This window comes from Chamaea fasciata, unplaced genomic scaffold, assembly GCF_029207755.1.
Source record: "Chamaea fasciata isolate MVZ Bird 193981 ecotype frontalis unplaced genomic scaffold, bChaFas1.0.hap1 SCAF_59, whole genome shotgun sequence".
Lineage (NCBI taxonomy): Eukaryota > Metazoa > Chordata > Aves > Passeriformes > Sylviidae > Chamaea > Chamaea fasciata.
In genome coordinates this window covers 701,237-712,258 of record NW_027094144.1, presented here as the reverse complement: position 1 = coordinate 712,258, position 11,022 = coordinate 701,237, and the positions used below count along the sequence as shown (strand labels likewise).

The window sequence follows — 11,022 nt, the reverse complement described above, 5'->3', positions numbered from 1 at the left end:
GAAGAACATGGGGCTGTGCAGGTGGTGGCCGCAGGCTACGGCGCTGGTGACCAGGCCGTGGCCCAGGAGGGCAGCCAGGGAGATGCCCAGGAAGAGGCAGAAGTGCAGGAGCTGCAGCTGCCACGTGTCTGCCAACGCCAGCGGGAGGAAGCGGCTGATGGAGCTGCTGTTGGACATTTGCTGTGGCTGCACATGGGGACATGTTCATGGATAAAGGACAGTGACAAGTCAGGACTGGCTGCTTTGAGCCAAACCCGTCCCATTCCCTGTAGCCTGTCCTGCTGGTGTTGGTGTCTTTGGGGCGGACCCTGACTGCCGACACAACAGCAACGCATTCGCTTAAGAGCTGGACTAGGTCAGTGCAAAAGATGGCGGCCAGGGCTGAGGGAGCCACACACAAGATGGCGGCCAGGGCTGGAGAACCACACACAAGATGGCGGCTGGGGCCGGGCTGCCAGGGCGGCTGATCTCACTAGGAGGCGCAGCCTCAGCCCTCTGGCTGCCATCCTGTGTGGGGCAGGCTGAGCCCCCCTGCAGTGTCTGTTGGAATGGACATTAATGGACACCCGGGAAAAGGACACGGTCTGGCACCTTTGCTCTGTGCACACAAACACAGACCAGCCAGTTTGGAACGCCAACTGGCAGTACTTTGATGTCAAGGCAATTCAAATAGGGGAAAATAGAACGAAACTCCAGGCACTGAACGTTTTAAAATAAAAACTTTTTTTTTTTTTTTTTTTTGAAAGAGGGCTAAAAGCACATCTTGTGCACATGGACTCCAATTAGCATCAAGCAGCATCACAAGTGGTTTCATCCAGGCAGGAGTCACAGTGAGTGTGAGGTGATGAAAACAGAGATGGGATCTGCTTGAGGCGGATGGTGCAGCGGCTGCTCACCTGCGACGTGTATCCCTCAGGGTACCCATTTCTTTAGAACACTATGAAGAATAGAGGGAATTGAAAGTCCACTGCAGTTTAGGTTGTTCTTCACGAGATTGTTCAAGTCGAGCACAGCCATTCTGTTCAGCAGACACACGGGCAGGAGCTTCTTGGAGCGCTGCTCTGGCACCCATTCTTTGGAGGAGGGGATTGCAGGAAAGAAGAAAAGAAGCTCATCAACTACTGAAGAGGAAGAGTCACTGACAGGAAGCAGTGGGTTAAGAAATATGAGGGGGAAAAAGGCAGAAAACATGAGGTGACAAGTGTGAGAAATGGGAGTGGAAAAAGGAGGGAAGTGTGAGGGAGGAAAAGGGAAGGAAACCTGAGTGGGAAAGGCTGAGAAAACTAAGGGGAAAATGGTGAAGATGTGAGTGAAAATAGGAGAGGAAGGTGAGAGGAGGAAAAGGCAGGACATATGACGGGAAAATTCTAAGAAACATGATCAGGGAAGGCTGAAAAACATAGAGGAAAAAATGGAGGGAAATGTGAGGGGAAGAGAGTGAGAAAATTACAGGCAGAGAAAGAGAAACAGGCAGCAAATGTAAGGGGAACATTGTGAGAATCCTGAGGGGAAAAGAGGGAGAAACCAGAGGGCAGAAAAAGGCAGAAAACATTAGGGGGGAAAAAAGGGTGGGAAGTTGGATGGGAAAAGTGGCAGAAAACAGGAGTGAAAAAAGGGCACAAAATGCTAGAGGAAAAGTATAAGCAACATGAGGGGGAAAGAATGATGAACGTGAGGGGAAAAGTGGGAGAAATGTAAGAGGGAAAGCCTGGGAAACATGAGGGCAAAAGTGAGAAATATGAGGAGACAACTTGGAGAAAAATGACTGAGGAAAGGAGAAAAGCATGAGGGGAGAAAAGGGCAGGGTAAGTGAGGGGAAAATTGTGAGAATCATGAGAGAACAAAAAAGCAGGAAAAAGCGGGAAGTTGGGGAAATGTGAGAGGCAAAGTGTGAGGAGAGGGAGCTGAAAAGGGTGGGGAAAAGAAGTAAAACTTGGGAGGCAAACATGACAGGAAAACTGTGAGACTCGAGAGGGGGAAGGGGTGGAAATGTGAGAGGGAAAAGAACAGGAAACGTGAAAGGAGAAAAGGAGAGAAGGCAGGATTGGCATGACAGCTGAAATGATTCCTAACACATTCCCCCATGCATTTGCCCATTTATTGCACTAGCCCAGGGCTTCTCTGTATGTCCGTCTCCCCCTGTGCCTTGATTCCTGTTCGGACGCAGTAGAAGTGCAGGATGTGCCCACCAGCAGGAGCTGCTCCAGGCTGGGAAGGGGCCAGGTGGTGCTGATTTCCAGAGGCTTCTGTGTCCCAGGTGAGGCCAGGGCAGGAGTGGGTTGAAAGGTGCTGCTGCTGCTCCTCTGTGCCAGAGAGCCCTGGCTGGGCAGGGCACGGCGCCCACTGCACTGCGGGCTCTTTCTCCTGCCACAGCTGGGCACACCTGGCAACAAATCCTGATGACTTGTGGGGAAACCAAGGGCTTTGTGGAGGCTGCATTGCTCTGCACACACCCGGGCCACCTGCAGCACAGAGCTTTGGCCCCCAGAAATGTAAACCCGAGGGGAACAGCTGGAAAAGGTTTCATTTTCACCTTTCAATAGAAGCAACTAAAATCAAAGTTACCAAGAAGGGCTCCGATCCCTGGTGCCAGCTCGGTGTGAGAAAGGAGGCATGACTTTATTTCAGTGCTGGGTGCGTGGGGAATCACTTTCCTAACACATGCTCAGCCAGAAATCCCACCTACTCATTTGTAACCATGGAAACAAGACCTACTCATTACTTTGCTGAAACTCACAGGTTAAACATTCCCTCAAATTAGTTGACATATTTAAACCACTTCTCAGAAGTTACTGACAGGAGAGTAGGGCTCTCTTGAGAGTCTCAGGTGGTCATTTGGGGAACATCCCATTCCTGCAATTCTCCTCTGATGCCCAAGAGCCTCCTACAACCACTCTTTTCCCCTTGAATGCATTCCAGCTACCTTCTTAGGAGGACTATTCTATTCTCAAGGCTAAGGTAGCCACTTGCACACACCAATCACTGCTCTGGAGGAATAGAGGGCTCAACACTCTGTTAATGCAAAGGGAATTCACAATTTGTTACAGTTCAACATTTTCTCAAAACCTGCCTTCTCTGGGAATTGCTCACAAGCATGTCCTCAATGCACCTTGAAAATGTTTTTGCTGACTGAAGCCAGAGTGTGTCTTTCCTTCAGCAATTCAGAAGAAAAACACAAACTGCCTACTGAAACCCTTCTGCTCCCTTCCAAATCAGTTCACTGCTCAAGCACGAGCCACAGGCTCATGCCCGATTCCCTCAGTGAGATAGGAGGTAATATTTTGCTGCAGCTGCAGAGTTATTAGAAGAAAGAACGAAAGCTGTTGGTTCTTGGGGTTGTTATTTAGAGTTTGGATTGGTTCTAGTTGATTTGTTGGGTGTTGCTGTGAGCTGGGAGAAAGGCCAGCGTGAAGACCAAACCAAAAGGGAAGTAGGAGAAGAGGGGAGGGGACAGAAAAGGAGGCGGTGGGGACAGAATAAAAGTTTCCTATTTCCTGGCCAAAGGGAAAGGGGACATGGTTCGCCCTGGGCTGGGAAAGGCAATAAAAAGCAGCATTTTCTGTGTGTGTGTTGTGTGTGTGTTTGGCTCTTGGGAGAGGGAGATACACACCCAGCTCAGGTGAATCCTTCCTAAGAAACAGTTCTCTTTGGCTTTGATGACTTTGTCGCCCCATTTAATTTCATCTAAGAGTTGGCTCCTTTCTAACACCCCTCTCCCAGCAGCTCAGGGCTGCATTGCACAGTGCTTGCTGTGTGCCAGAGAGCTCAAAGCAGGCTGGCCTGGTGCCCCGGAATATTTCTGCAGAACACTCTGCATTTCACCCCTTTGCTCTGGCTCAGTGCACAACTCCAGCACTGCAGGCGCTTCCTCCCAGAGCCGCGTGAGGCCCCGGCTCCTGCAGATGTGACCTGACAAGCTGTCCCTGCCTGCCGCTGGCCTCGGTTCCCCCGGCAGAAGCGCCGTGCCTGAAGGAGGCTGCCCTGTGCCGGAGCCTGCGGAGCAGCCCGGCTCCCTCCCCTGTGCCCAGAGCGCTGCACACACTGCTCGCCTTGGCCAGGAGTTAGAGGGCAGCCGGCACAAGGGTGGCAATCCTCAGCCAGGCCGGCAGCCCTCGGCTGTGGTTTGCCTTTCTCTGCTCCTGTGCACGCTCCGGACGGCCGATGCCACCGGTCTGTGCTGTGCCCAGCACGGCCACGCTTCCCCTCGGGAGCAGCCGGCTGCCAGCTGGGCTCTGAGAGCGCAGGATTCGCCCGGGGCCCCCAAGAGGCGCCCGGGGCCCCCAAGAGGCACCCAGGGCCGGGCTGCTGCCTCTTGCAGCTCCAAGGGCCTCCTTGCAGCTGCCTCTGCCCCGGCTCAGGCTGCTCCGGGCTCTGCCAGGGCTCTGCCGGGGCTCCAGCCTGGGCAAGGCGGGGCCTGGGCTCACCCTGCAGCCGCTGACAGCTCTGCACCAGCTCTGCGCCTTTCCCAGCAGCCTCCCTGATCTTTCTGCTGTCTCACTTGGGCAAAACTCTCCCCCAGACAAAGAGATTGCACTTAGGGATACAAATGCAAGTGGCAGCAACCCAAAGGCTCTCGAGTCAGAGCTCAAGGCCTGCATCTGCACAGGGTATTTGGGCTGCCCCACTCGTCCTTTGGTTCTGCCTGCAAATGCCACTGCCCTTTCTGCCTCAAACACAAGTGCCACAGCTGGGTAAAACCCAGCCCCTGGGCCATATTCCAAAGGCACTGCGGTCCGGAGAGCATGACGAAAGAAGAGCCTACTCCCCCTTCAAACCGTACCAAAGAGGGCATCAATCTCACTTTCCACCTCTAAGCAAAAATGGACAGTTCAGAAGGAAATGTTGAGCATTCTCACAGGCTCAGAAGGAGGAGAATCGTCAAAATGACTTGAGGTTTCAGAAACTTTATTTACAATCCTAGGCCAAAATATTACCCTACAATCCTAGGCTAAAATCCTACTCTACAATCCTAGCTACAATCCTACCCTACAATCCTCTATGATGCTGGTGATGGAAGAAAAAGTTTTTAAGTGACTGGTCCATTCCTGTCAACTCCTTCTACTTCTTAAATGTAAGGATGAGTGGCACCAGGCTGGATGTAGGCTTGGCCGATGTTACAAATGGATGCTGCACAAAGGAAAACAAAAAAGCCAAGAATGAACCATTACTTTCCAAGCTAAGAGCCCCAAAGGCAGGGTAATCTTTTTTTCAGTGAAAAGGGGATTGAGTCAGAGTAGGTCTAAGGAGCAACAGTGGGACAACAGTGGCACAGCTTACTGCAAGAGCTGCTAAGTGCCCCAGGCCTGGAAATATTTCAGGTCTGAGCATCCTGATCTCTTTAAAGACGCCCCTGCTCATTGCAGGGCACTTGGACCAGATGACCCTTACAGGTCCCTGCCAGCCCAGCCCAGTCTAGGATTCCTGGCTGTTCTCATTTGAACAGCACCAAGAGTGGAGGCGAGGAGGACGAGGCTCATCTGATGCCTGGCAGTTCAGTGCAGGAGGAGCCCGTCCCTGGGACACTGTTTCCCCTGCAGCCCCTTGGCATTTTACCTGCAGCAGCTCCTTGGCAGACCAGCGCCGCTCCTCGTCTCTCTGCAGGCAGCAGCTCAGGAAGTCACGCAGAAAAGGGGAGAGGAGCTTGGGCTGCCGCAGCTCTGGGATCCTTTTGATGGCTATCAGGAATCGAGCCTGGAGAAAAAGGAAAGACGAGTCTCTCAGATGCTTCTTTCACATCTGGAACTGCTCTCCCAGATCCCATTGTTTCAGCTGCACTCTGCAGTGGCTGTTTCTGCCGTGGCACAGAGGAAGAGATGACTTTCCTGGACCAACAAAAAACCCAAAGCCTGATGCAGTCACAGCTTTTCCAGCATCCAGCAGATCTTGCCCTGGCAGCTGATTTCATTGACTGACCTCCTTAGTGGAAACTACATCAGCAAAAGCACCTTTGCTTCTCCGAGGATTCACCTGACCAGCTTGACAGGCTAGTTGGAAGAGGGACTTTGCTCTACTAACTCACTCTAGTATTTCCAAGGAGTATTATATGAAAAGCATCTCTGCAGCACTTGTTGGTCCCTTAAGCACAGCTGCTATTAAAGTCATCAAGCTTTTTCCTTGGTTCTTGAAAACAATGGTAATTAAAAGTAAAGAAAGGAAATCCCTCAGTTAAGGCAAGTTTCCCTGTGAGAAGAATGGGGGTACACTTCTCTCCAAACCACTGTTTTAGAAACTTTGTTGGGTTTAGGTTTCTTTCCTTCATTTCAGGAAAGATAACAGCAGCTCTAAGATGCTTGTTTGCTGCTATTAGGGCCATCTACAAAGCCAAAAGAGCTGGAAGGACTTCTAAGCCAAAGCCCAATATTGCCTGAGAAGGGAGATGGTTTACCTGGGCTAAGGCTTGAGTTCCCCCACGGATGCAACCAAAACCCCAGCAGATGCTGATGTGCTGCAGGGACATTTTCAGAAAGGGACCGTGGTGGAAGTAGTTCCAGCAGATGGCAATGGGATTTTGTCCAATGGCACATAGAACGTGGGATGGGGGAGAAAGACAGCGGGATCAGAGAGTATTTACACCTTACCACGAGAGGACCTTTATTCCAGTAAGGAGGTTTTCCTTCTACCATTTCAATGCCCACAATTCCAAAAGACCAGATGTCTGCTTTGGGGCCATAGGACTCAGCTTTTGCAATTTCAGGCGCCATCCACCAAGCAGTCCCGGTCACCGATCTCCGTCTACTCTGCTCAGGGGTGAGTTGAGCAGAGAGGCCAAAATCAGCTGGGGAGAAAGCAAAAGAAGGTTTTTATTTGAATCCTGTGCAGTTAGGAAAGCAAGGAAAAGAATTGCCCAGTTGAAGTTGGAGAATGTGCTGCTGAATCTCCTGGACAACTGTCCCTGCTCTGTTTCCTCAGGACTTTAGCCAAGGAAATATGGTGCTGGCTGCTTCAAAAATCCCCACATTTTTTACACGGCCTCCAGCAGTGTCTTTTGTTCCCCTGAAGCTTTAGACCTGTAGCCCCCTCCCTCTGGAAGGGACACACACAGAGCAATGCCACTGTGCACTGCTCGATCCTTGCCATTGGTCTGTGCACGTTGCCACCGCGTGGTCAGCTCACAACAGGCTCCCTGCACTGCCACCAGCACCATTTTGGGGGGGCTGGCACTCACTCAAAAGCAGCCCCACAGCCCACATATCCCTGGAACGCTGCACCTGCCCAAGAATATACTGACCCAGCTTGACAGAGCCATCCGTTTTGAGGAGAATGTTGAGGCTCTTCACATCTCGGTGTATCACGTGGTTGGAATGGAGAAAATGCAGTCCTTGCAGGCACTGAGAGAGAAACCAGAAACAGGAGGGCAAAAATCAGTGATGTGATTTCATCACACAAGAAAGGAAAGAGCTCTCCAAGATTCCCTCTCCAGGGGAATGAGGAGTAATGGCAGAAGACAGTGCCATTGAGGGCAAGAGCTCGCTGCTCCAACACAGGCAGAGCAGCACCTTTCTAAAGAAAGGCATGTCAGCTTGTCAAAGAGCAACAGCAACTGCTGGTGTAGACTCTGCCCTGCAAACCAGCCAGGACGACTGCTGCTGCAGTGCATGTGCTCAGAAGTACAGAGCATTCTGGCTGCACTGATAACCTTTCCAGCTGAGGACTCAGAGAAATGAGTCTTTCTTCTTTGCTGCTGCTTTCAAACAGTGCCACCCCCACCTTTGCTTTTACAGGCAAGGAATGCAGTGCAGACAGGCTAAAGTTTAGAGAGGCAAGATGGAGAAGAGCAAATACAAGAGCCAGAGTGAGAATGCAACAGCAGGAGAGAAGAGGACAAGAACAGAGTCCAGTGAGTGCAGGGGCACTGGCAGGCAGTTCACTTGAGATGCTCTTGCTTGCCCAGAGCATATCAGCCACACAGAAACAAAGCCTGGCTCACGGAATCGCTCCTGTCCTGAGCCCCTTTCCCAGACAATACTGCCCAAGCCCTGGGACACACAGATGGGATCCCTCACCTCTCGACTGATGGTTGCAACGTGGTGTTCACATAGGCGAACCTCAGCGATGACATCCTTCAGAGAGCCTCCATCCATGTACTCCATCACCAGCCAGAGTTCGTTGAGCACAAGGTAGCTGAAAGAAGGGAACAAGGCCATGCAGATGAACATGCATACATTGGTTTCTTTGCTTGATTCTTGTTTCCGGGTCCCTTTGTGACATAGACAGAATTCAAGGAATAGACATTCCCTCCAGGCTGTGCATTGTTTGCAGTCTGTGCAGTCTCAAGGAGAACAGCACATCTGTGAAAAAGGAGATATTTTAGATGGCCAGCAAGCAAAAAGTACAGTTTAGTATCAGCCAAGATGAAAAACCTGCCCCGCATGGTATTTCTGGAAAGGAACACCTAGTGTTCCTGGCATGGCCAGCCCTGGAAAAGAGGCAACAATCCAAGGGAAATCCTCTCTAGCATGCTTCATCAGCATTGAAGAAACTTGAAAAAATCAATCCTGAGACAACATGGAGGCAGTGAGCTTACTTAGTATGGGAGGGTTGATTCAGGTTTTTGGCCAATGTTCCAACTCAGTGTTTGAAAGCCAGGGAAGACACATGCAGGCAAAATACACTCTCTTCCCATCCACTGGAGATGAGTAGAGAAATAATAATTAACTGATTATTAACAGCTCTATTTTCTGCCAGTGTCCAAAGTGGGTTTTTAACCTCGCATGCTTTAACTATGTAAACAAACCTTCATGGGAAGAGACCATGACCACTCACCTGTCTAAATAATCCACAATATGGGGACTCTTATTCTTCTTCATGATCATGATTTCATTTAGTGTTTGTTGATTCCTATTCAGTCCTTGAAGATTGATTTTCTTGATGGCCACCTAGAATGACACAGAAAATCAGTAACTTTAGAAGCTGGTGGAAGGAGACCAAAACACACATGGAGCGAGTGATTTTGCAATGACACAGGTGAGCTCTGCCAAAGTGCCTTGCGATTAGACAAAGGAGTAATTAGGAACTGACATTCCTACAGCTCATTTCTCTGCTCTTTTGGGGGCCAGTTCCAGGACACGTGGCCACTGACCACATTTTGCCTTGTCCACTTGTTAAAAATGGTGTGTCAACTCTCATCCCCAAAGCTCTGAGCACACTCTCTGTTTCTCTGTCCGTACTTCAGAGGAAGAAATGCGTGCCTTGGTACTCTGTGGATACATCTTGGGCTCTAGGCAGGGCTTGGGGCTTTCAGGGACGCCTTGCAGATCTCTCCCTATGTGCAGTTCCCAAGTGCAGCACTGCAGGTGGCTAAGGAACTGCCAGGAACATTCAGATGTATTTGCTGGCAGCCAGAAATGGGAATTCAGGACTCTGAAGCCGTAGCCCCAGAGAGCAGTGAGATGCTCCAAGGCACCACCTTTGTTGGAGCAATTGAGAGCCAGGGAGAGCGTCCTTCTCTGAAAGGAACCGCTGCCCCCCTTGCCTTCCTTCTGGCAGCTGAGCAGGACAAAGACTGTCCCAAATGCAGCTGGCAGGCTGGCACCAGTCTGTGCTTCTTGTGCCTTTGCAGCACAGCTCTAGCCACAGCTGCAGCCACAGCTGACACGAGAGAGGAAAGCCCTGGAGAGCAGCAGAATCTGCAGGGGCTCTTGACATTTACCTGTCGTCCTGTGGCAGTGTCGATGGCTCTGCAAACCTCTCCAAAAGCCCTAGAAACAAAACAGCAGCAAAGAAAGGAGAAGCCATTTAGACCTTGGAGTGAAAGCCAGCCAAGACAGGAGATGTCTGCTGGAAATGCCTCCAACCTGCAGCATGCAGGAGGGCTCTGCCAGAAGGCAGATGATGCATTTTCCTCTCCAGTGCATGGGCACTGAGCCTGTTTCTGAAGCATTGGGGTTTAGTGCCTCAGCTCAAAAGGCCAGGTGATTCTTTCATCTTGGATTTCAGTTTCTAAACTGGGCAGTTTTCATCCTGATCACACTATTTCCTTCAGCAAACTCTTGGGAAGAAATGTTCCTTCAAACAGTTATCTGCCTGCTACAAAAAGGGGTGGTTGCTGTTTCTGGCAATGAAATCCAAGTGTCTTTGACAATTCCTTCTGACCACACTTCCAAATTCTGGCTGGTACTGAGAGATGGGGCAGACTAACCCCAGTGTCTGAATATGTTTGCAGCTTGCCTGACTTCACCCTTGACAGATATTCCAGCAGCAAATCGTTGCCCCATGATTGCGTACAAGTAACTGTGGTTGGACTCACCCTCTGCCAACAATTTCCTCTTCCATGTATTTCCTTCGGGGATTTTCCATGCTCGCCCTTTGCCCTGAGGGAAACAAAATGCAAGATGCTCACTTGAAAGCAGACATCCCACCATCCAAGAGATACAAAAGGCAGCCCTGCTGGGGCTGTACAGTCTGGCCTTCTGAGTCCTTTGTGGCCAGCTGGGTAACAACAACAACAACAACAATTGCAACAAGACAGGCAGCTCTGCAGCACAAGCAGGCCAGCACAGAGAATGATTTTCTACAGTCCTTTGAAGAGATGCCTTGGCAGAAAACAAAGCACAGGGAGATGCATTCCCAGGAGAGGAGGGCATCTTCCCCACCTTGCAGCACTTTACCAAAAGAATGCCTTTCCCTTTGTAAACCCAAGCAGCTCATGCTCTAACCAATCCCAAGGGGCCTTCAGCAGCAGGACCCTCACCCTTGATGAGCAGGCTGAGCTGGAAGACGCCCTTGCCCGTGGCCCACGTGAAGAACCACACTGCTTCTCCTCCCCCTGACAGCAGGGATCAGTCCCTGCCATTGCACTCGCCCTCTCAGCCCCACACACGTGCCCACCTTCCCGCAGCGGGCAAGGGCAGCAGGGACAGCAGTGCTCCTCAGGTGCCGGCGGGACACGGACAGCTGCCCAGAGGAGATGCTGACCCTCTGTGAGCCCAGCCCAGGCCGTGCAGGAGCCGGCCCAGAGCAGGGGCTGCTGCCTCGCGGCAGCTCCGCGCTGCAGCGGCCGGCCGGCAGCGGGACTCTCCCAGC

At 51.3% G+C, this 11,022-nt stretch overlaps 1 protein-coding gene across 1 annotated transcript; it reads right to left on the bottom strand.

Annotated features, from left to right (window-relative positions):
• Positions 1–988: 988 nt before the first annotated feature.
• On the bottom strand, positions 989–9,693 carry LOC136304235 (serine/threonine-protein kinase PAK 1-like). Its single transcript, XM_066207851.1, has 7 exons — positions 9,650–9,693; positions 8,764–8,876; positions 8,004–8,121; positions 7,229–7,328; positions 6,579–6,775; positions 5,554–5,691; positions 989–1,073 (listed from the first exon to the last, which is right to left on the bottom strand). Exons 2-7 carry the CDS (start codon positions 8,811–8,813, stop codon positions 1,023–1,025), a joined length of 654 nt encoding a protein of 217 aa, XP_066063948.1. The 5' UTR covers positions 8,814–8,876; positions 9,650–9,693; the 3' UTR covers positions 989–1,022.
• Positions 9,694–11,022: the final 1,329 nt, after the last annotated feature.